General features: G+C 35.7%; 3 protein-coding genes across 4 annotated transcripts in view; all 3 read left to right on the top strand.

The window, feature by feature from the left end:
* Positions 1–27,010, top strand: part of LOC130814806 (oxysterol-binding protein-related protein 4B-like) — a 988,965-nt gene that overhangs the window by 911,270 nt on the left and 50,685 nt on the right. The window lies entirely within an intron of this gene.
* LOC130815647 (uncharacterized) lies at positions 146–1,354 on the top strand. The gene is made up of 2 exons (XM_057682137.1): positions 146–173; positions 732–1,354. The coding sequence occupies exons 1-2, from the start codon at positions 146–148 to the stop codon at positions 1,352–1,354; spliced, it is 651 nt and encodes a 216-aa protein (XP_057538120.1).
* LOC130814794 (putative wall-associated receptor kinase-like 16) lies at positions 20,525–23,431 on the top strand. Its single transcript, XM_057681002.1, has 3 exons — positions 20,525–21,471; positions 21,690–21,812; positions 21,881–23,431. The coding sequence occupies exons 1-3, from the start codon at positions 20,865–20,867 to the stop codon at positions 23,020–23,022; spliced, it is 1,872 nt and encodes a 623-aa protein (XP_057536985.1). The 5' UTR covers positions 20,525–20,864; the 3' UTR covers positions 23,023–23,431.

Below are 27,010 nucleotides of genomic sequence, written 5' to 3'. Positions count from 1 at the left end.
GCCATCAACTAGGTGTTTGTCGAACCCATAAAACCTCGAACCAACAACCTAAGAAACAACCTAGAAGAGTATGGGTGAAGAAATTAAAGGTAGTCAGATTGCTCACACAAAAGAATAAGATAAAAGAGGGGCAAGTGAAGGCACGATGATACAACCTCCAATCCAATTGGAAAGTCAGTGCACCACACTCCTTGAATCCAGTAGTGAGCCACATTCAGCAGCGCAACAGATGGGGGTGAATTAGAAAGGCCAACACAATGAACATAGTGGCCAAGTCCCAATATTTAATTCCTACACTATGCTCTCGGACTCCACCATAGAAAACCAATCTTCCGAGAGATCTCATGATAAGATCCTACCTATCAAAGTGCTAGGGACTTACTCCATCCAGGATCATGAATAACATCCTCACTTGGCATGTCAGGGGGCTAAATAAGGTTAGTAAACAAGCTGAAGTGACCCGTTTCATCTCCAACCACAACGTAAGCCTATTTAGCCTCCTAGAAACGAAAGTAAAGCGGCAAGGCATATGTGCCCTTTACCAAAGAATCTGCCCGTCTTGGTGTATCTCGTGCAACCTAGCTCATCACAAGGGAGGTAGGATCATAGTAGCCTGGAAAGCCGAGGAAATAAAAGTAGACATACGGTTCGTTACGGCCAAGTCATCCATCTAGTCGTCAGCCCATATGTAGGTGATAGTTTTGCATGCTCCTTTGTGTATGGGGCAACAGATAAGAAAGAGAGGAGTATTATGCTTTCTGAGCTCGAGACTATAGGTGCAACTCTAACAGGGCCTTGGATAGTCCTACGAGATTTCAACTGCATAGCCAATCTAAAGAAGAGGATAGGTCAAAAATCATGCCTCAATGAAATAGAGCCTCTTCGACAATGCATGGGGAATTGTGAGATTTATGACTTGAAAAGTACCAGGAGATTTTTTACATGGTCTAACAAGAAAAGAGGGGAAGCTAGGGTGCTAAGCAAGATTGACAGAGTGATGGGAAACCCAGTATGGGAGAGCTTATTTCCCACAACTGAGGTCTACTTTCTTTCGGAAGGATACTTCCACCACACATCAATGCTGGTTCAATTCCTAGAGCCCCCTAAACGTAAAAAACCTTGTAAGTTCCTCAATCACTGGGGAAAACACAGAGATTTCATTGAAACCATCCGAGAAGCATGGCGCACCCGCCCGTGTGGGAACTCAAATCACCTCGATCATAATCTCAAGTTGGTTAAGGAGGCATGTAAATTACGGTTCAAGAATACAGAACAGTGGACTTGGCTAAAGCTGAAGATGAGCTTAACAAAGCCCAACAGGAGCTCCACCTACACCCTGGGGACAAATATCTAGCTGATGTCGAATGCATAAAATTAGAGGTTTATAGGATATTAAAGAAAGAATGGGAAGCAGGCCTCATATAGAAAGCCAAACTCAATTGGCTCACTTTGGATTATGACAATACCAGATACTTTCACCATTCTATTCAGCACCGGAAGAAATGCAATACTATAAACGTCCTACACCTTCAAGATCGCACTATTAGGATCCAAGGGAATCCAGGAAATGTTCCAGAAGTATTACATAGACCTCCTTGGATGTAAAATGAAGGAGGGATCGAAAATCAACATGAACGTGAGAAATAATGGCCCTATGCTCAGTCCGGACCAACAAAATCTTTTCAATCTAAATTTCACCCCAAATGAGATTAAAGAAGCCATATGGAGCATTCCAGAAGAAAAAGCACCAGATTTGGATGGTTTCAACATTGGGTTTTATAAGGCTGCTTGGGAGATTGTTAGTACAGATGTTGTGAAAGCAGTTCAGGACTTTTTTGCAAATAGCACCCTCCTGAAATCTTGGAACACAACAGCTATCACCCTCATTCCAAAGGTCGCCTCCCCAAACACCTCAAGTGACTATTGTCCAATCTCTTGTTGCAATGTTATATACAAGTGTATTTCAAAACTCATCCGCAGGAAGCTACGACTTGTACTGGGATCCATCATAAACCCCACACAAGGAGCCTTTATTGAAGGAAGAAGCATCCTGCATAACATCTTCTTATGTCAAGATATAATCAACCATTATGGTTAGAAGAATTGCTCCCTCAGTTGCCTCTTAAAAATAGACCTCAAGAAAGCCTATGATACACTTGATTAGGACATCCTACATGATATGTTAATAGCTCTCAGTTTCCCAAGGAAGTTCATAGAGATCGTCATGCGTGCGTCACGTCTACTCAGTACTCGTTGGTTATCATTGGCAGCCCCCTCACCATATTCCAAGCCAAAAGAGGAGTCAGACAAGGAGATCTAATGTCTCCTTACTCTTTGTAATAGGCATGGAATACCTCTCGAGGGCCCTTAACATGGCCAGCGAATAACCAGAGTTTAAATTTCACCCTAGATGTAGCAAGCTTAAGCTCATTCATCAAGCTTTTGCAGATGACCTTATGCTATTCTATAAAGGTGACCTACAATCCATCAGTATCCTGATTAAGATGATAAACTACTTCTCCTCATGCTCCAGCCAACAAGCCAACAATTCTAAATCAGGCATATACCTTGCAGGAGTCAGCAATGAATTCAAGGATCAGGTTAAGCAGATCATAGACTACAATTTTGATAGCCTCCCAGTCAAGTACCTTGGGATGCCTCTCACATCGAGAAGGTTCTCAGTCAAAGATTGTAAGTATTTGGTAGACAAGATGACAGCCCAGATCAAATTCTGGTATGCAAAAATCTTTCCTACACTACTTGCCTCCAGTTAGTCAACTCCGTCCTCATGAGTACAACCAACTATTGGTGTAAAGCTGTCATACTTTCCAAAAAGGTCCTCTGACAAGTGAACGCAATTTGCAGATCTTTCCTATGTTATGGCTCCACTGAATCCAAGAGCCCTGGGAACATTAGCTGGGAGAAAGTGTGTAAGCCAAAGAAAGAAAGGGGCCTTGGAATAAGAGACTTAAAGTTCTAGAATTTAGTTGCGGTTAGTAAATTTGCTTGGCACATCAGCATCCTCCAAGAGTTCTTTTGGGTTAAATGGATACATGAGGTGTACATAAAAGGAGGCAACTGGTTATGTTTCATCCCCTCCATCACATCCATCTGGGTCGTTACAAAGCTATGCAAGGTCAAGGACAAGTTAATGAGGTGGATGAACACACCATCATAACAACGACCTTAGGGGGGGAGAAGAAAGAGTCAGGTGGAACAACATAGTATGGAGCAGGATTGGTACCACCAGAAATAGATTCATAGCACGGTTGGCGTTCAACAATTGTCTGAAAACAAAACATCGCCTTAATCTTGCTGGAGTCGTCGATATTGACACATGCCCAATTTGCGGTTTGGAAAGTGAAACGGTGAACCATCTATTTTTCCAATGCGCCTTTAGTCAGAAGTGCGTAGATAAACTGAAAGAATGGATTGGGACCAATAGCAAAATAGAGACACTGGAACATACCCTCCAAAGGACCCATATGGGCCGCCTCAAGAGAAAGCATTATGAGGCCATCCTTTGCAACCACATCTATGCAATTTGGAGCGCCAGGATTGATGCCACGTGGAACCACAAGGTACCAATGGTTAACCAAGTGGTAGGCAACATCAACGACGCTTCAGAGACCAGATTCAAATTTTTAGCATCCTTGAGAGGTGAATCAGCTTGAAGCTTCTTCACAGCTTTAGTCTCTATTGATGGTGTTTGTACTCGGATGCTGCTTCAGCTCTCAGTTTCCAGTGCGATTGTCCTTACGATAGCTGCTGTCTTAGGCCTCGACTTTGTTCCTTCCTAGGTCCTCATTCATAAGCTGTTGAAGCCTCCGGCACTACCTATCCGGTCCTCCATGCCAGTTTCCGTCTCTACTGTCTTAGGCCGTGATGCCCTTTCAGGTAGGGCTGGTTCTTAATGTTTGATAGGCTAGTTTTGTTTCTTTTTGTAGTCCTGTCAAGTAGGGCATATCCTATTGACCGAGCTTGGTTTGTGAATGGTTGATTCCTCATATATCCATTTTATTATGTTTCTCGCTTATCCCCCATGCACATGAAGAGTGACGCTTTGAAATCCTTCCTAGAAGTTGGACATAGTGTCCACACTAATACAACTTTAAGGATCTAAGCTGGAAATCTTAGGGTCTTAATTCCCTTGTATCCCGTTTTTTGCTTGGGTAATACAAAAATCTTATTCTCTAAAAAAAATAAAATAAAAATAATAATAATAATAATAATAATAATAATAATAATAATAATAATAATAATAATAATAATAATAATAATAATAATAAGTAATCATGATTTGATCTGATCTGATTTGGTCTGATTTGATCTGATCTGGTTTGATCTGGTCTGGTCTGATCTGGTCTGGTGTGATCTGATCTGATTTAATCTGCTCTGATTCCAATAAGAATAAGTAATAAGTTCAAAAATTAAATTGAAGGGAACATGCTCTTAGGGTAATGAAGCTGCATAAACAATCAAACACAGCGTTTTTCCTCATGTCTATCTACAATGAAGCTGTTCTTTGAAATTAAACAACGGCGCGCTTATTATCAAATAGCATCACAGGTGATGTTTGGGAGTTGCAGGATCCCAACTCTTAAATATTACAATGTTACAATGTTTCAAATAGCATCAACTTGTATGAAGGAGAGCAACACAAAAAAAATTTAGAAATTTTTTGAAGTAAGCCCCCTTTGGTAGTATACATCACTAATGGAAAAAACCTCATTTGCTGCGGTTTTTTGGCCATAATATACTGCAGTTTTGGCTCCAAGCATTAGTGATAGCAGCAGATGACCTATTATAAATGCTGCGGTTTAAAACCGTAGTAGAAAAGTCAACCATATGCTGCGGGCCTCCCTAAAACCGCAGCATATAGTGCAAGACTATATGCTGCGGGCCTCCACAAAACCGCAGCATATAGTTTTGCCTATATATGCTGCGGTTTTATGGAGATCCGCAGCATATATATTATTATTTTTTTTTGCTTTTTTCGTTTAATATTAATAAATAATCCAATAATGTACAATGTAAAAAATAATTAAACCAATAATCCAATGACAATGTAATAGCATATCTCACGTGTTTTGGCAGTATTCCACGGATTGCAATTGGTAAGAACACTTGCATCATTACATGGCAATCGTGAGATTTCATGCTTTCCAGCTTCAGCTTACCATTGAGGGTCACAAATCTCTTCATGTTGGATGAGTACCCAGACAAAACCTTAGTGCCATACAAAGACTCAAAAAATGCCCGCTTCTCTGCTTTGGACAATGTGTAGCAAGCTGGAGGCAAATAAACTTTGTCATTACTCATCTTCTTCTTACCGCCCTTTCCTTTTTACTGTCAACAACTTCATCAGCTCTATTTCTTTTCTTACTCACCTTAACATGTGCCCATAACTCCGGACGAAGACCCTTACATTCAAACCAATAATCTCGCACGTCCCTAACATCCTTTGTCTTACCCGGAATGTTCATGAGAGTCCCGAGTATGGCATCGTATACATTTTTCTCTATATGCATAACGTCAAGACAATGCCTAACCTGTAGATCTATCCAATATGAAAGCTTCCAAAAGATTGATTTTTTTTCCATAATCGGTCTTCACCCCCTTGCACTTGCTCTGTTTTACCAAATATAGTCTCAACTCCCTTAACCTGTTCATAAACCTCATAACAGGTCAACAGTCGACGAGCTACACAGTCCTCAACCTCCCCGTTCAACATCATCTTCTTCTTACGATATTGGTGATCTCGTGGGAGGAACTTTCGATGATGCATGAATATGTGTTTACACTTAGGAATCCACTTGGATTCCATGTCATCGATACATATTGGGCATGCTTTCTTTCCTTTGTTCTTACACCCCGTTAAGTTGCCATATGTTGGAAAATCATTAACGGTGCATAAAAGCATTGCACGCAAGGTGAACTCCTCATTAGCATACGCATCAAACTCGGAAGCTCCTTCATCCCACATCTTTTTCAAATCCTCAACGAGAGGTGCAAGATATACATCTATGTCATTGCCAGGTTGTTTAAGACCCGAGATAAGAAGCAAAAGCATAATGTACTTACGCTTCATAGACAACCAAGGTGGCAAATTATAGATCACTAACAGTACTGGCCAAGTACTATGTTGAGAACTAAGATTGCCGAATGGGTTCATTCCATCCGTACACAGTCTGAGCCTTAAATTACGAACCTCATCTCCAAAAGTCTTATGCAACCTATCAATACTCTTCCACTCCAGAGAATCAGATGGATGTGTGGGCAAGTGACCTTTCTTCACCCTATTTGCATGCCACCTCAAATTTAATGCATCTTTCTTTATAGAAAACAAGCGCTTGAATCTAGGTATTATTGAAAGATACCACAATACCTTAGCCGGGGGCCCTTTAGCATCCCGAGCCCCTTTACGCTTGTAGCGCGATAAGCCACACCTAGGACACTCTTCTAAGTTCTCGTTTTCATTCCGATACAACACACAATCATTCGGACATGCATGAATCTTCTGGTACTCTAAGCCGAAAGGACACATGAGCTTTTTGGCATAATATGTCGACTTTGGAAATTCATTTCCCTCAGGAAGCATCTCACCTAACGTGTAACACCCCTGATTTTCCAACCCCTTAAATGAAACCAGAATCGTGAAGGAAGGGAGGAAATTCGGGTGTTACATAAAAAGAAAAGGGAACACAATTAAAATAAATGCTAAAGATTGATTAAAAGGTGAGTGAGTGGAAATCTCGGTAGCATCTTGGTTAAAACTGAGGATGTGACAAGAATATATAATTGGATAACATAACTATAATAATCTAGGGCCTTTAATGCCTTCAAGAATATGTCACGCCGGAAAGAATCATCGTCAGCTTCTCAAATCGTCAACTCTAATGAGGATCGTTGTTCTAGTGTTAACGCATCGATCTGACGGATACTAAGGAGTATTCTCAATACTATACATCCAAAAACTACGCAGCGGAACTATTGATCATACAAGGAGTCACAAGGCTCCATACAAAAGAAAATTATTCAACCCCAAAAGAAAACTTTACAAGTAATATAGAAGCTACAAGCATTAGACAATTTGTACACAATCGTTACAACCGTACTCCGCTCTTTCCCCCAATGCAAGCAAAAGAAGCTCCTATACCTGTCATGTTAAGTTATGATCCTCCCGCTGCTCACATAATGACCATAGTCAGATGTGTCACAGCAGGAACATCATAGAGAGTCATGAACAGACAACAACAACAAACACATACACGTAAGTAATTAATGAACTTATAACAATTTCAGTCATTGAACAAAACTATAGACAACGATATATTATGGCAATAGCGAGTCTACTCATCTGTCTAAACACCTCTATTTACTCATAGTTTCTCTTTCAAACTACTAATCTCTCGAGTGTATTCAAAGGTAGTGGATCCTTTCTCTATTCATGGCATAGTGACATGGCCAAGGGCGTTATCGGCCATCCGACGCCCATGGCAAAGTATGAGCTCATGCCCCCTCCAGCTGACCCTCTCGGGTCTTACCTTCGGGAAAAACTAACACACTGGGGTACTAAACCAGTGAAGAGGCCACCATATTGGGGTTTGCAAGGCCCGCATGGTATCACCTCGGTCAAGGGGCGATATCGGCCATCAGGCGCCCAGTGACCCAAGCATGCTCATACCCCCTTACGGTGGTCCCGTCGAACCTCCCCTAGGGGACTATTAAATCAACCGGACATAATCCAGTTGAGTCACGCCAACTAATCATAAATCAAGGCTCAATAAGTAGGAAATCACTTCGATACCACCCACAACCATGGTGCGTCCTCTACTATTTAAAAATTTGTTCTCATAGTCTCCTAATGTTTTCATTCCACTTACCTATATCACTATTATGACTATACACTAGCATAGTTTACTTTCTGGCGCTCTATTATTCTAATACGATGCATATAATCATGAAATATGGATAATACTTTGAAACAATGAATATGATAATTAATTACTGCGTGTACGTACCTGCAAGCGTCATTGAACGACCAAGAGTTACAAAAATCACCTAACTAAGTTCTACCTTCCTTTTATGAACTGGGAACCTATACAAGTTAGAAATAGAACTAATGAGCCTACTTGTCTCCACTTAAGAGCAACTAGCATCTACAACAAGCTATTATCCACCCATTCAAAGTAACTTCCACTTATTATAACGCATACTAAACCAATTCACATTACTCAATCTATATTTTTTCATAAGTTGTAACATTAACTCAACAATCGAATAAGCATTTACAACCACTAAACCAAGGATCAAATAATCTTTCACAACAACAAAGTGTGCGTTAAGACCATTTCTTTAAACCTATGGGACTCGAGTAACAAAACCCTATCACCATATCATGTCATCAACAAATGATACTTATACAACAACACCAATGCCAATAACTTGAATAATGTTGATGTTAGATATGACCTCAAGTTGTCGTATAACTCACTGCAACATACAAAATTTCTCACAATGGCAAAGAACACGAAAAGAAACACTTCCACTAATAATTAGCAACAATAATAACAATAGTTTCTTTCGACTTCCACAACGATAAAATTTAACTCTAAGAGCCACGATCGTAACATAATTAACTAGCAATAATACTCAATAACATAAACAATAACCACCATCATTTTTTAACAATACAAGTGACAATTAACACCCACTTTTGGGACTAATAGCTTCAACCATCTATTCTACATCTATCACCATTCACAATATAATCACGTATTCAAATCTCATACCAATTTATTAAGGTTATAAAACATCCCTTAACACAAAAGTAGTACAACTTTCATTTACATTCATAATTTAAACCTTAATTCATCAATATATATTCAATTCATAAATCCAACTCTAACTCATAGCAAGATTCAATACTAAAAGAAAGAAATAATACAAAATCACCATAAGACTCATAAACTTGATAAAAATCCCAATTAAAACAAGAAGGAAAATCAATTAGAGGTAGGTGAGATGTCTTACAAAGGGGAATTAGAAATGGGTGAAGACTAGGTGGTTGTTGCGGTGGTGTGAAGCACAAAGATGGTGGCGCTGCGCTCGTGGACGGCTGCTGTTGTGCAGCTGGTTGCTGCTGTGGAGGAGGGAAGGGAGGTTGCTGAGCAGCTGCTGCTTGCTGTGCAGGTGATTGTCACGTAGAAGGCGGCAACTGGTGGTGGTCGGCAGAAGGCGACAGCTAGCTGGGGAAAGGAGAAAAAGGCGCAGGGGAGAAGAGAGGAAGAAGGAGGAGAATGAGAAGGGAGAGTGACGACTCCCTTGAACACTTAGGGTTTCCACGGGTTTATACTTGTTATAGCTATTATTATTATCATTATTATTATTATTATTATTATTATTATTATTATTATTATTATTATTATTATTATTATTATTATTATGTTTTGTTGGCCTCTTAGGTTTTGATGATGACTTCACTTTTAAAATAAACAAACATATTTTAGAGATTGTTTTGTAGGTGAATATCCGATTGTGTTAATCGTTGATAAAGCCTATGACTTGGTTCGTGGAAGTTGTACATGTCTCCAATATCCAAGAAGATTGGACAATTGCTTTTGAAGTCAGTTTACTGTTTCTAGAGTTAAAGTCCTGACGAAAGTTGTAGATGGAGACAGTGCGCTGTTCCCCACGATACAGGTCTGGAGAAGACATTGACTGGAAGTTACGAAAATTACGTTTTCTGTTTTTTGTTTAATGTAAAAGGTTAAAAGTTTAATTAGTTGCTTAATTAAATTAATTTATTAATTGGCAAAAAGTTTTTTTTAAACACCTAAAAATATGGAGAAGACTTATTCCTCACTTTGATTAAGTCTTCTATAAAATCGGACACCCAAGAGATTTATTCTCTACTTTGAACGAGTCTCCTATAATTTAGGATCTTCCTAGTGACTCATGTACTATTAACCGTACAAGAGAACCGGAGTCATTTTCCACCTCTACTTTCAATAACTTTCCAACTTTCTTTAAGAGCTAGTAAGTAAATGGAAGTCATGGGGTGAGTGCACTACATGGTAATCGTGGGTTGAGTGCACTGATGGCTGTTCCCTTTATAAACGAGGGATGCTACGCTAAACCGATATCCATCTTAGAGTGTCCTTAAGGTGAGATCAAAATAAGAAAAATATTTAAAGTTATTTTAATGCCAATTAATTCATTATATTTTTCTTAAGCAACTACTTAATATTAATCTTCTTAAGAATTGGCCTTGTAAGGGTAATTGAGTGTTTTGGTTGTAATTAGACTTAAGGGAAGTCTAAGGGAATAGAGAAGCGTGAGAAGAGAAAGAGAAGGAGAAAAGAAGAGAAGGGAAATAGGCCTAGAGTAGAGAAGCTTAAAGTGAAGCATATTTGTTTTATGTAATTGTAATTGATTGCCTAAAACATAGTGAGAATTTAGAAATCCCGGGGGGTCGTGGTTTTCCTTCGTATTAGGCCAAGAAGGTTTCCACGTAAAATCTTTGTCTTCTTTTTATCTTTTGCTTTTTACGTTTAAATTTTATTTTGTTTGTTAAAATTCCGCAAATTAGAAGAAAAACGAACTAAAGTTAGATACACAACAATTCACCCCCCCTCTTGTTGCATTCGACCATCTTCGTGTATTTCAACATGTTTATTATTATGTTTATTATGTTTATTTATTATTTGGTTTGTATTTATTTATTTTTTTATTTTTTTATCTCGATTCATTTTTTTGCGAGGCCCAATTAAGAGGCTCACCTTCGTGGGCTCACACATTTTAATAAAATAATCATTTTGATTCGAACCCATTTTTTTTTGAGAAATCGTAACTATATTTTTAATATATATATATATATATATATATATATATATATATATATATATATATATATATATATATATATATATATATATATATATATATATATATATATATATATATATATATATATATATATATATATATATATATATATATATATATATATATATATATATATATATATATATATATATATATATAAAAGTTAACATTTAAATCCGTATATGAAAGAAATTTATTAAAACTAATTCGGAATTAATTTAATATAATTGTAAAATCTTTAAAAGTAATTAAAATATTAAATAATTTCATTATTAAAATCTCGGGGTGTTACATAACGCTTCTAATAATATTGTGAAACTAGCGTTACTCTAATTGAACTTTGACTTAATGTTGAAAATTGTCAACACTGCTGTTAGTTTGGTGAACTTTGTGTATCCAGGGTACAAAGGCTTTTGAGAAGCCTCTGTCAACAAGTCAAAAACACGAGGACGTTTTCCTAACTCGTCCTCGACTCCCTTCATCATCTTATCAACACGATCCACATCCTCATCGACATTCTCTTCATCTGTCTCATATCCATCAACATGATCTACTACATCCTCATTGACATCAGCCACATTATTGACGTCCTCAACAACACTTTTCTCTTTGTAAACTCCCTCCTCACCATGCCAAACCCAAACATGATATTGAGGCCTAAACCCACGTTGATGTATGTGCTCCCTAAGGATATCAACACTATGTACCTTTGATGCATTGCCACAAGTGACACATGGGCAATAAAACCAACTCCTCCCGTCCTAACTTGATGTTCAACCGCAATACTACAAAATTCTAATACACCATCAATAAATTCTGACGATTTAATGCTTTCATACATCCAAGAACGATATTTTGTCATCCTAATTAGTGTGATTAATTAATTGAAAGTAAAATTAATACACAACTTTTAACATATATACTTATTTATAACAAACATATTTAACCCTAAAAACATATACTTATTTATACCAAATCTATTTAACCCTAAATATACATACTTCATATTCTAATTCTATACTTCATACTTCAATATTAAGCACTACATTGTAAATAAAATCATATTCTAATTCTAATAGTTAAAGACATAAGTATAACAACAAACCACATTTTTAACAAATTACACAAATATTTAACAAACTAATAACATAAACTTGAATAATGTAAATTCACAAATAGTAAAATAAAGATATGAACTTGCAAATTAGTAAAATAAATATAATTACCTTGATTTCGTGGGTTATGTTATCTAGAACGAAAAACAGAGAAACAAAATTAGTATACAAACAGTTGCCCTAACTTTCAAGTGTTTTCATGAATATCTTGCAAAAACTTGAATGTTTAACAAATTAAAAAGAGAAAAAATACCTTAATTTTGTGGGTTTTGAAGATGAACAAGACCAAAGTCTTAAATTTTGAGTTTATGAACAGCTATAGCCGTGGGTTTATGAATAAGAAGTAGTAGTGAACAAGAAAATGTCGTGGGTTACAATGGGTTTTTCGAGTGAACAATAAGTAACAGTTATGCCGTGGGTTTATGAAACAAGAAGTAGCAGCATGAAGAAGAAGAAGATGAAACAGTTGCAGCCGTTTTTGAGTGTTTTATGAAAATTCTTCGTGTGGGTTAAAGAGTATAACGTTAAGCGCAAGAAACTGTAGTCGGTTTTTAAAGAGCTGGGTTTTTTGAAGAAGATGAACGTATGTTTAATGAAACAGAAGAGGGTTTTGCATTTTAACGTTAAAAGGCGCGTTTTTGAAAGTATTAAATGCTACGGGCATGCTAAAAACCGCAGCATTTAAGTTGTCCAAGTGATTATCTGCTGCGGGCAAGATGAAAACCGCAGCATTTGATTGTTTATTTTTTTTCTAATTTTTTTTTCCTATTTATTGCTGCGTATATAAAAAACCGCAGCAAATGATTAGCAGCAGATACGTTTTTTTCCACTAGGGCATGAATGCTTATTGCTCATTCAAATATTTCTAACAAAAACTCTTGTGATTACCATTTTTATGCGAAGATGGAGGAATCATTGTGACACGGCTTCCTCTTTCTTTGGTGATAAGTACCCAGCATACAAGATGAACATCAAATTTTAGTTAGTCTGAAGTAATTCTATGCTCGTTTTACTTCGGTAAAAAGAATCAGAAAAGGCAAGAGTGGATAATTCCGCATCAAAGAAGAGATATACTTCCAAATTTAGTTCAGATTGAAATCATTCTGTTTAGAGTTTAAATGGAAAAAGACAATCACTTTCATGTTTAGAGTTTCACAAATACGATGCTGAATTCATGTAGATAATATGGTGGAGTTCACCTTTATAGCTTACACATGGGCTATGCCACTATGGAAGGGGTTTTTATCCTACTGAAGTCAGTGGTGGGGTTACTTTGTAATGTTTACGAATGGTTATGGAGACGCTAATTACTCATGGTAGGATGTAACCAGATGAGAAACATTGGATTAATGGAGGTGCTAGTTTAGAGGTTGATACCTCGAGTGTAAGAATTGGCAAATGAGTTAGGATGCTAGGAAAAATTCAAGAGTTGCAACAACTGGAATAGGCTCATCAATTCGAAATATTTCCATTTACTACTGCACCTGACCCAGATAGTTCTATAAAGCCATAAGAAGTGTGATGGACTTGAGCCTTATATACACTGTTGTGGATGTGCTTTGATCCATGATCATTTCATTACAAATTTAGGCCTATTTTCATTTTATTGATCCATGATCATTTAATCTTTTTTAAATAATTGTGGTTCTCATATTTTTTTATACTAATTTATTTAAATATTCTTTTAATATTTTTGATCCCAACTTATCTCCATTAAATTTAATATTTAATAAATTAATATATTCATTAAATAAATAATTATTTTTATTAATTTTCATAAATATTCCTCATAAAAATAACTTTGAAAAGGAGTAAATAGAATATAATAACATCAATTACAAACATGAAAAATAGAGGGAATATAAATATGTCCATCATATTCTTCCATCGAAAACATAATACTAGAAAAGATATCCTTAGAAATAGAAAGCTCACATGAAAAGCTATAGCCAATTTACTTTTGTACCGATTAGTTAGCCCCTTTTACTTTTAACACATAATTTAAGGAGCTAGGTATAGTAACTTAATTCTAGAGTATTGATGATATGGGGATACAATTGTGTAATACCCCATATTTAGCTTGAAAAAGGATTGATAGACTACTCATATCAACAAGGTGCATCTTTTTTTCATGGGAGCTTATTTGCTGAGAACTCCATAGTTACGCGTGTTTGGTGTGGAGCAATTTTAGGATGGGTGACCTACTGGGAAGTTTTTTCGGACGCCCACGAGTGAGGCCAAAGTGCGCTGGAAAGACTTGTGTTGGTTTGTGGGGCTAGTCTACAGTCTTTATGAGTAGACACTGGTGGTCCGTTGGGCCGGGGTGTTACAAATTGATTTAGAGATTGAAAACTATAACGAAACATAAGTTATGATAGAGAATTATGCTATTTTGTTTCCAATATTTCAGAATCTTACTATTTCCTACACTCCACCTCAAGTTGATTTGTAAGGTCTCTATAACTTGGCCAAAAATTCTGCAAATGGTTTACAAGCTACTTGCTTTTGTCAAAATGTCGACAAATTGATCTTCGAATCGAACAAACGGTAGTCAAATGATCCTTGCATCTATCATTTCTATATAAAATGTCCATCAATCTACACATGCTTTGTTCGATCGTGTTGAACTAGATTCTAATAAATGTTGATGGATGCTCTGTTATCACAAAAAGTCAAAAAGTTTGTGTACGAGTAATACCTAACTCGATCAAAAGTTTCCTAATCCATAAAAACTCATATATTCCTCAAGAAATACCTCAGAATTCTGCTTTAGCACTTGAAAGAGCTACTACCTTTTATCTTTTACTCCTCCAAGAAACTAGATTCCCTCCAACTAAAGTGAAGTAGCCGGATGTTGATCTTTTATTAATAGGTTTTCCTGCCCAATCTGCATCAATGTAGGCTTTTATTTCCAAATCATTATCCTTTTTAAATTGAACCCCTCTTCCAACAGTTCATTTTAAGTTTCTTATAATGCAGATTACATCATTCATATGATCTTCTTGAGGCTTATGCATAAACTGACTTATAACTCCAACGCATAAGGAATGTCTAGCCTAGTATGTGATAAATAGATAAGATTTCCAACTAACCTCTAATATTGTTCATTGTCTACTGGTTTTTCTTCTTTAGTTATTTGAAGCCAATGATTTACCACAATAGAACTATCAGTTGGCGTTTAGTCTATCATACCAGTTTCCGCCAATAAATCAAGTATGTACTTCTTTTGACAAATAAAAATCCCGATTTTAGATCTTAGAACATCAACTATTGAGAAGTAAATCAGTCTTTCGAGGTCCCTCATTTCAAATTCTTTGAACAGTTTCCCTTTTAACACCTTTATCTCCTCAATGTCACTGTCGGTAATTATCAGGTCCTCCACATATATAAAGAGGCTAGTCAACAGGTTTTCTCTCCTTTTAAGGAGCCATGTGTGATCTACATTGCTTTGACTATACCCATTTTCTTTTATCACCTTTGTGAATATCCCAAACCACGCTCTAGGGGATTGTTTAAGCCCAGAATGTGTCTTTCTCAGTCTCCACTCTTCTACAACCTTATGATCTTATGAATATCCAGGTGGTGCTTTCATATATACTTCTTTTATCAAATCTCCATGGAAAAATGCATTTTTAACATCAAACTGAAGTAATTTTCATTCTTAGATTGTAGCCACCGATAAAAAAACCTGATTTGTATTTAGCTTGGCAACTGGCTAGAACGTCTCTGAGTACTCGATTCCGTAGGTCTGAGTATTATATCCTTTTGCGACCAATCCGGCTTTTCATCTTTCTAATGTATCATAAGCTTTATATTTGAAGGTAAACACCCATCTGCTTCCTACTGGTCCTTTCTTGACTGGTATTTGACACCTTTCCCATGTTTGATTTTTCTTAAGAGCCTTCGTCTTTATTGGTATGGCTTCCCTCCACTTTTCATCTCTTTATGCGAGAATTTTTGTTGAGTACATTGTTGTATTAAAAGCTTGAGCTTATTGAGAAAGTCTCTGCCTCATAAGATTGCCTAGCGGGGTTCATACTCAGGTTCGTACCATTTTAGAGGTACTCCCCTTGATCTGAGGGGAAATTTATATGACTCTTGTGATTTTTATTCAATAAAATTATCGTCTTGTACTTCTGAAAGTTCTCTGTCAATATTATCTTTTTGTACTCCTGAATTAGTCTCATAGTCAAAAATAGTAAGATCTTGTGCAGTAACAAAAGGACTAACCTCAGGAATTCGGATAGAAAAACAACCAAAATGTCACATTTTAAGTTGAACTATATATGTGGGGAATTAGACTCAGTTTGCTCGCATACTAGTTCTTTTGGGTTATCAGTATCAAACTACAGTTAGGATAGGAGCACTCGTGGTTTTGATTAGGGTATTATAATGTATTAACCATTCTAGTGAGTCCATTGTGTTCTTCCCCTGACCACTTTGTTGGTTTTTTTGATAGAATTTGATTTCTTGTAAATAACAATCCGTGGTAGTATACAAATGTGATGTAGTAGGACTAATGCAGCGATAATCCTTTTGATGGACCCCATAACTGACAAAAATACATTTGATAACATAAGAATCAAGTTTGGTTCTTTATTATATAGGAATATGAACATAAATTGTGAAACCAAAGACTCGAGGTGATATTGTAAGTTTGGTTGGATGGTTATGATAATTACAAAAGACATCAATATGTGTTTGGAAGTTTACTTTTTTTATTGGAAGTCGATTGGTTAGATAGCTGGCAGTAGCCACAACTTCATGCCACGGTACTTCAGATTCAAGAATAATGGCACATGAGGTAATGGCAATAAGATTTCTATTTTTCCTTTCAGTTGTTCCATTTTGTTGTGGTGTTATAGGACAAGTAGTCTGATGTATGATACCATAAGCGTTGAAATAAGTATGCATATCATCATTGACATACTCACCACCATTGTTTGATCTTAATATTTTTATGGTTCTATTGTATTGGTTATGAATAAGGTTGCAAAAGGGTTTGAATTTCTCAAACACATCAAATTTCTTTTTCAAAAAAATACACCCAAGTCATCTAAGAGCAATCATCAATAAATAGTAAGAAATATGAAAAAATATGGAGCCAATTACTTGGTGCTTGACCGCATATATCGATATGAACTAATAAAAAAAAGGACTATTAGTTCGGGATAGGCTTGGAAAAAAAGATTGTTTGTGACTCTTAGTAAGAATACATGTTGCACAAAAGAAGTTTTAATTAAATTTAGATAAAGCTGGAAATAAATAATCTAAATATCCTGGTGATGGATGACTGTGAGGATAGTACCATAACCAACATTTACGTTCTTTTGCCTGGTGAGCTAGTATTGTACTGGTTTGTTGAGTTACTTCATCCACATAGAAGAGCCCTCCTCGTTTAGTGCCACGCCAAATTTTCTGCATCTTGTACAAGATAAAAATACAGATACATGAGAATAACACAATTAAGTTCTTTAGTTGATTGACTAATAGATAAGAGCTTATAAGATAATTTAGGGAAATATAGACGATCAGATATTTTAAGATCCAGAGAAAATTCAATACAACCCTCCCCTTCTACAGAAGATACATCACCATTGGCAGTTTGGATTTTAGTTTTTTGCGGTTTATAAGAAGTTTGGTTATTTGTGCGTTATATAACATTGTGTCAGTAGCCCCACTATCAAAGATCCAAGATATATTTTTGAGATTTTTTTATGGCTTTCATTTGTTTTGAATGTGTGAAGGGAGGTTATTTGGTTTTGGCTCGGCCTAGAAAATAAAGTGGGTTGGATAGATATGGGGAAGAGAAGAGTGGGCTAGGTTTAAGTAAAGGAAAAAAGATGGGAATAAAAAAGATGAGGGGGGATGATTTTAGGGTTAGGCTTAGGGCTTTAGTATTAATTCCCTATCCTCTTTTATATTAGGAAGGTTTTGGTCTTTCTTTGTTTCTCTTTCATTGCAGCACTCCTCTTGCTTGTTAGGAAGATCTTTTTCTTTCTCTATTCTAATTTCACAATGGTGTCATATGAATGATGTTTCATCTTTTTACCTTTCTACTCCTCATAGCGTGTGGAGAGTGCCACGATATATCCTCATATTTGCTTTCCCTGTCTACTTTACGGTAAGTACTGGTTACCATGGTTGCTGTCCCATTCCAGTAACTTTTCTTCTCCCTTTTTGGCCACCCTTTAAAACAACATTCTTAAGTCAGTTCTCTAAGAGATAACCGCTCTCTAGTCCTAGGGAGGTTTCCTTCTGTGATGGCGTCCCTCTATTCATAATGGTTTTTCGAGCGACCTCTCTTCGGATGGTAGTGTAGGCGCCTTCCACCGTAGGTAGTGGAGTTTGGTTTAACAAATTTTACCTTTCTTTATCCATGGAATTGTCGATGGTGACCAAAATTTGGTATAATATTTCCCTCTATGTTATTTTATTGTATTTGGTTATGTCTTTTAGGGATTTCATTGGGTTAGGAACTCTCATGTTAAAATCTTTCCACATGGTGATTTATTTGTTGTTTTAAATTTCAATTGTTTCTTTTTCTAGTTTTAAAGTCTTTACTTTGACCATGAGATCAGAAATCTACAAGCGTTCTTGTTCGCTGCTGTACATCATTTCGATGCCCCTCCATAATTCATACGCTGTTGGATAATCCAAATATTGATTAACAAAATCAACGTCAATGTTTTCTACGATCAACGAGAAACTGACTTAATTCGTTGGACTCAAATAGCATGTTGGGTCGTCGATGGCTAGGGGTGGGCAATGATATGATTGAGCCTCCCCTTACCCCTAATGGCCAAATGCATTAAGGAAGACCATTTGGCATAATTTGTGTTGTTCATTTTTTCGACTAGGTGAATATTGGAGTTGGTGGTTTCAACGACTAGTTTGTTGGTGTTTAAATCCTGTAGCAGTTACAACAGCTGGTTGATTGTTACCGATGGTTCGATTTGGTTATGATAAACTGCTTTTGAGTCAATTTTCTTCATTATAGATTAGGTAAAGGAAAGATGATGAAGTTAAATGAACGAATTTCACATAATTCGTTCCCGCTATGTTACCATGAAAACTGTAACGATACAATAGGTTTTATAGAGAATTGAGTTCTTATTTCTATAATTTTTTGAATAACTTACAAGGGTGTACAATAACATATTATATAATAAGAAAGTATAGTTACATTTGCTATTCTAGGGCATAATTATGCTAATTATTTTGTTCCTATATTTACGATAGTTAAGAATCTTAATATTTCCTATAGAGATGTCTGAAAAATATGGAAAAAATCTGTGTTAATAAATATCTCTCATTTATATTTTTTCTTAATCGTTGTAGGAAATATTTAAATTCTCAAATATTATATATATGGGAACAAAATAATTAGCATAATTATGTTTAAGAATTGTCTAAAAAATTCTATTTTTTTTAATTTTTATGAATATTTCTTGTAAAACTTCATTAAAAAACAATGAGTAGTTTATTTCGGATTATTAAAGCCATCATTTCATTCTAAAAAACCTAATAAATAGCGTAACAGTGCTCGTAAACATTTCTAATTTTTATATTAATTGTTTAAAATATTTTAAAATAAAAGTAAAAAAAAATCTACTCGGGTAACAAGTGGGAACTTGACAAGTAAAGCTCAAAATACAAGTATAAAAAGGATTTGAAGTCAAACTGGTTTTCTATTGGATATCTCCTACCAAAAGTTTAAGATTATTGTTTATTACTTCTTGTAAGCAATAATTGAGTTAAATGTGTAATAATGCATACTGATTAATTAGTTGTTTCACATCATGTGAACATTATCTTATTTGGTTAATAAATAACGAATAAAGAGTGAGCCAGTCAGATTATCACTTATAAAGCAAAAGTAACACCCAAAAGAAATCCTTTAACAAGGAATGTTCATATGGAAACACAAATGACTTTATCACTAGCTTAGTTAGTCTTACATCTTTACCTTTATGACTTTGTCAAAATAATACAGGGTGAAGTCGTGAACGCGTGTTATGCACATCTGTAAGATGTCCAATCGTATAGAGCCCTTGACAGTGTGTTCTATAATTAATAATAGGGTGTTTGGCAATTGGATATGGTTGTTAGTTGTTGGTTGTTGGCTGTTGGCTATTGGCTGTTGGCGTTTTTACTTGGCTTGTTTGATCAGTTGAAAATGTTGGCTGTTTAATTTGTTGGCTTTCTAGAGCTAAAAGGGCTGGCTGTTTGTGGAGATGTTTGGTAAATTTGAGTATTGGCTGTTGGCCGTTTATTAGAGTAAAAGTGGACCATCAAGCCAAATACCAACCAAAAAAGCTAGCTGAAACAGCTTTTTCATTTTGGCTTAAATTCCAGCTTTTTAGCTGCTTTAAAAGCCATTTACCGAATACCTTTTTAGTTGTTTGACTAACCAACAAGCCAAAAGCCAATCAAAAAGCTAAGAACCAAACACCCTCATATGTTTATTTTTAGATGGCAACCATATATATGCAATACGAAACTAGAGCAAACAAAATAATCCCACAAAAACAAAATGAGGTGTTTATTTCAGGTACTAGGAATCCTCTTATGTTTCATACAAATCACAATTGCATCAATACTTCCTCCACGGCTAGTTAAGCCAGGTTGTAAGCCGAGTTGTTGAAAGGTGAACATTCCGTACCCTTTTGGCATCGGTATCGGTCGAAACTGCTATCACAACCCTTGGTTTGAGATGGAATGCTCTAAAAAGCCTCCTTATAAGTTGTATTTGAAGGGACTACGCAATTCTACAAAATCTCTCGAAACCAATAAGCCCAATTTCTTTGCCTTTGAAAACATGATCCCACATCAGTAGTCCGAATAAATTGGAATCCTATGAAAGGTGTGCAAACTCTTGTTTTAGAAACTTTTCAAACACAAGTGTGTGGAAATGAAGCCAGATACACTACAGGGTACTCGCAAAACTTGACCGCGAGTCCATATCTTTTCTCGAAAGATAATAATGTTTTAGTTGTGTCCGGTTGTGGAGGTGGGGTGCAATTAAAAGATAAGAATGGTGAAACTGTTTCAGGATGTGCAACCATTTGTACTAAGGGCACAGTTCCTGGGATTAACTGTTATGGAGAAGGCTGCTGTCAAATGACGATTCCATATTCTCTCGAGTATTATCGCTATGAGTTTGTAACGATGCACACAGTTCGTGCAGGCCTTACTAACAACGATTACAGTTCATGTGCTTTTGGGGTGTTGGTGGACAGTACTTGGATCGTTAACAGGAATATCAGTAAGATCAATGAGAATGAAGATTCAGTTCCAGTTGTACTCGAGTGGAGTATTAAAGATTTGCCCATCAACTCACCGAGTTATGCTAATTCGAGTTGTGTTAATAAGACTGAAAGTGTTTATGAGGCCGGTGGTTTGGTTTGTCGATGTAAACATGATTATTTCGAAGGCAATCCTTATCTTCCTTACGGCTGTCAAGGTAATCAAAGCTACTCTGCTTCACCCCAACTCCTCTTTATGTAGGGCTCTTTCCTTTTGGTTATTATTGACCGCATTCCTCTAGTCTTCTCTTTGAAGGAAGGACAGGTATGGAGTGTCTGTCACCTTTCCTTACCCAGACCCTATTTACAGATGGGATATTGTGTTGATGATGATGAGATTGTGTTTACACTAATTAGTAATCTTATCTTCCGATAGTTGTCAAAGAATGCGAGAAGTGTGTAGAAGACTGTATGTATTTTGATACAAATCATACTTATGGCTGTCCGCAAAAACAGAAACATTTTACAGAAACAGAAACAACAAGGGCTTTTGCACTAGGTAAGCTCTGCACAATTGAGTTTGACACACATGTTTGTAGACAGCATTAATGTGACAATTTTTTACAGGGCTAGATATAATGATGCTACTGGTGCTTGCACTGTTTGGAGCATTCGGTATGTATCACATGATTCAAAGAAGAAGAAACAATCGACTCAAAGCCAAATACTTTGAACGAAATGGTGGTCTTATCTTAATGCAAGAAATGTGTTCTGAAGATACAAGTAATGTGGAGAGAACCAGACTTTTTACTTCAGATGAATTTGACAAAGCAACAGACTCATATAATAAAGATCGAATACTAGGCGAAGGAGGACAAGGAACTGTTTATAAAGGCATGCTTAGCGATGGTAAGATTATAGCAATTAAGAAGTCGAAGATTATAGATGGATGTCAATTGAAAATCTTCATCAATGAGAAGGTGGTTTTATCTCAAATCAACCACAGAAATGTTGTTAAGCTACTAGGATGTTGCTTGGAAACACAAGTTCCTATGTTGGTTTACGAATATGTATCGAATGGAACTCTATCGGATCTCCTGCACGCACCAAGAGACGACTTTCCAATCACTTGGGAAATGCGTTTACAGATAGCCACAGACATAGCAAACGCGCTAGCATACTTACACTCGTCATATTTGATACCTATATTTCACAGAGACATTAAGTCTTCCAATATCCTGTTAGATAGCAGATATAGAGCTAAATTATCTGATTTTGGGATATCGAAACCACTAAGTATTGATCAAACCCATATCACAACTCGGGTTGTTGGTACATTTGGGTATTTAGATCCGGAATATTTTCAGTCTAACCAATTCACTGACAAGAGTGATGTTTATAGTTTTGGAATTGTACTTGACGAGCTTTTAACAGGGCAAAAGGCAGTTTGCTCGATTGACAAGGATGAAGGAAGAAGTCTTGTGACTTGGTTTTTGACACATATGGAAAATGATTCTCTTTTCGACATATTAGATGGTCGAGTGGCGAGGGAGGGAGGAGGCGAAGAGATTGAAGGTGTAGCTCACCTTGCAAAAAGATGTTTGAAGATGGATGGAAGACGAAGACCAAGTATGAAAGAAGTTGCTGCCAAACTAGAGACTATAAGATCATCTATGCAGCAAAAATTTACCAGAAATGGATCAATATTATCTATTCATGAGTATGATGCATCACTATGTTCTTCAACTGATATAACTTCGAAAGTTTAATCAACAGAAAATGAATATAAGATCATCACTTTGAGGAAGTTTATAAATCCTACTTACGATTGTAAATTCAGAAGTCTTGGGAAAAAAATACCATTTGTTTTTTTTATTTGTGCAGAATTCTGTTTTAAAATATAGATCTTATTAGACCGTGACAATTCGTCACATAATCTCACTATGGTCCACTCGTATGGCCACGAGACACCCGTGGGCTCAAGCCCACAAACACATGGGTCAAGAGTGTTGACTTGCACATACACTTCATACACTTGGTGAGGTTCATTGTTTCCCAAAACCATATGGTTGTAGGAGAATTAGCTTACTCAATATATATGCAAGTCTATAAACCACTATTTTATCGATATGAGATCTTATTTCACATGTGAAGAATTTCCAACAAATCTTGACTAGCTGAGTATAAAGTTTTGAAACTTGTTATCATTATCAATATGTTATGTTATGTAGTGAAATGGTTTGTTCTCCTTTTTAATTGTAGTAGTCTGATCAAGCCTTGCTTAATAACCCCTTTTCAATGCTTGGTTTCTCGTTATACTTAATTTGTATTTTTTTTCTTTGGTTTGATTGTTTAGTTGCTTCTTGGACTTGGGGATTGGTTTATCTTAAGGGCTCGTTTGGTACATGGTATTAGAGGGTGGTAATGGTAATGAAATTAAGTAATAAAAAATTTGGTTGTTTGGATGCCTTCAATGGTAATGGATGGTAATAAAATAAGATAATGAAATTACCAAAAAGGGCCATTTATTACCATCAAACAACCTGGTATTAGGCTGTAATGGTAATGAAGTATTACTGTGGTAATAAAATAAGGTAATGTTGTTTCGAGCTGAAGAAAAAAATAATGAAGAAAAAAAAGGTAATATATGTAATTATCCAAAAAAATATTATTATTAAAAAAAGAATCATTAGATAGAATAATTTAGATACAATAATGCTTTTAGATACAAATATACAATAATGAAACTAAGAGTCATTACCATTTTTTATTACTAACAACCAAATGCAATCAATGGAATATTATCTTCCATTACCATTCTTTAGTCATGCACACCAAACAAAAGAATCTTTCTTACCAATTCTCATATCCATTCCTTTATTACTATTGCCATTACAACATTTCATTCTCATTACTTTATTACCATCAACCAAACGGGCCGTAAATGCTTTGTTCCCCTACCTATTTAGTTTGTATTTTCAAATATTTACCATTTAACAAGGTTATTCAATTTAATATTTATATTTAAAATTTAAATATATTAAAAAAAAGTTACACTTACAAATATTAATATTGCAATGGTTGTAGCATTACTTGAGACACCTATGAATAACATGTTCGTGTGCATTCGAAGTGAATTTGTATTTGTGTTTAAGAGAAAAGTAGAACTATAATTGCATTAAATGTAAATAAAATGATCTTGAGTTAGTATTTTTTTTGGGTTTGACATAAAAAACAAATTACATCGAATTAATTTGATATTTTAGAAGTATATTTAACTATTCAAATACGCTCAAACTTCACATTTTCTAATCATCTTAGCTTTACCAAAATAAAGTAGTTTAACATCAAGACCTGTGTCATATTGCTATCACAATTTTAATATCAGGAGTTGTGTCATATTGGATAAATTTATGTCTTAGTTGTTCTGTTGTGATCTATTCTGTTAGGTTGTGTTGAAGTTGCTACAATTCAATCAAACCTTGTTCAACAAATATATTCTATTCAGAAAGGAGTTAGTATTAGATGAGTTATTGTACGCCAAATTACAAATGATGAAAAAACAAGTTTAATTTCATCCGTATCTGTTATTGTAGCTTAAACTTTTTATTTGAAATGAAAAATAAATCATTACTTTATGTGCTTAGGTGGCCACCAGAATAAGAATACGACAATTACAAGTACCATATACAAACATTCCAAAGCAGTTATGAAGACATTTTATTATTGATTTTTAGTTTTATACTTTTATAGTAACTAAAATTCGATGTAATATATGATAATATTTTTTTATGTTTTTAGATATTTTGTTATGATTCATTAAATTTGTGAATTTTTTGTAGTAATCGAAGACAATTTGAACTAATTGTGATGACTTATGAAATCTAGCCAAGTAAGTAACTGTGATGACGATTTAAACTTCAGTTATACGTGTAAGTTGATGCATTACGTGTTTCGTGCATTTAGAAAGTTGATGTAATATTCATATTTAAGTTTTCATTGTTCAATTGTTTATTTTAGCATTTCTTTGAGCCAAGCTTATTAGTTTGATATATTTAGAAAGTGCGATAAGTGAATTATTGGATATAGTTGATAATTTTACTAATAGAAGTGAATGTGTAGTTAGATTTAGCTCGTGAATCTTGGTAATGGCATCATATTGTGGTTATTTCACAAATATTGGAAGTTCACCGGTCTTCGTCTTCGAAATGATGGTAGCAAGAAATGCCTCCACTCTCTAGTAGACGCGTTTGAGGTGACGCTCATCTAAAAGGACATTATGTAACTGGTTATAAAATTGGCCGAGGAAAGGAGGTTAAATTTCAAGTTAAATGTTGAAAATGCTACCTCTATGAACAAGAGGATTTCCCAAAACAAATCTCCAGTATATACGGGAGCAAGAGAACTCACAGCCTTAAAGAGTTGGTTATGGAAGTTTGATAAGATCTTTAATGTAGCGCAATGCCCCGGGAATTTGAGGATAGATCAAGCTGCTTTCTATCTCAAAGAAGAAGTAGACTACTAGTGATCAAATTTAAGAGACAACCTAATGAGTAATGAAGATCCACTGGGATGGGAGAAGTTTAAAATAATTGTTTTTTTTTAATTATATAAAAAAATTAATTCAATTGTTCAATTAAAACCCTAATTAATCTGCAATAAAGCACGTTACGCGATAAAACATAAGTGATAGTTAATTCAATAGTTTAGACGACGTTTTAACGAGGTGTTACAAGTTCATTATAGACATTATTTGAACCAATTATTGTTTAGACTATTATTTTGGCATGTTCTTGGCATTCATGTTTTCACAAACTTCAAACAAGTATCTTCTTTGTTAAAGTACCACAATTCTGAGGCAAATGTGTTGTATGAGTAAGGTGTTTCCTTTTAGTTAAGCTACCAATATTCCAAAATCACATTCTAAACCTAAGACACTTGATTTTTCTTAATTGTCCTATGGTTAAACCTAGGCATGGCCAAGGTCCGGGTTGGGCCGGTTCCGTTCCGGTTCCGGTTCCACCCGGTTCCGGTTCCATTTGGAACCTGTCGCGAACGGTTCCGATTCCGGGCGATTCCAAACGGTTCCTTGGCGGTTCATGAGGCGGTTCCAACTCGCGGGACGGGCGGGTCGGACCATTGGTTCCATTTTTATTTTTCCTTTAAATATTTATATAATATAAAAATACTATAATATTGCAGACGTACCTTTGATGATTATTTGATTATTAGCGAAATTCATTGCTTGTCAAGTTGTCATCGTTATTAAAATATTTACTAAAAAGAATGAAAATAATAAATTAATAAAAAACGAATCAACGATAATGTCGATAAAGATGATTAATAAAAAAAGAGAGAGAAAATAGACTTGAACCTAGTACCCAAAGGAATACTAAGCTGCCTACGTATCCCGAAGGAATCAAAGCCCACGTAGTTCTTTGTCATACCTTTTATTTGTAGTTGTTGAATGTTGATTTATCGTTGTCCGATTGATCCTATTCGTCTTCGTCATCATCATCTGGTTGGTTAGATGCTTCCGCTGACTCTCCTCCTGACGATGATGCAGATGTATTCCTCATCATCCATGGATCATCATCATCGCATTGATCATCATCATTCCTTAGTCCTTGTGTTCGAATCTCCGCTTGATCTCAATCTTTCTTGCAAACACATATTTGAATACTATGTGGAGCAAGACAAGATCTCTTTTCGTCTAAAACTCTTCTACCTGCACTAAAAGCAGACTCCGACACAATC

This window comes from Amaranthus tricolor, chromosome 6 (genome assembly GCF_026212465.1).
Source record: "Amaranthus tricolor cultivar Red isolate AtriRed21 chromosome 6, ASM2621246v1, whole genome shotgun sequence".
In the NCBI taxonomy this organism is placed as follows: domain Eukaryota; kingdom Viridiplantae; phylum Streptophyta; class Magnoliopsida; order Caryophyllales; family Amaranthaceae; genus Amaranthus; species Amaranthus tricolor.
This window is presented reverse-complemented; position numbering and strand designations above follow the sequence as displayed.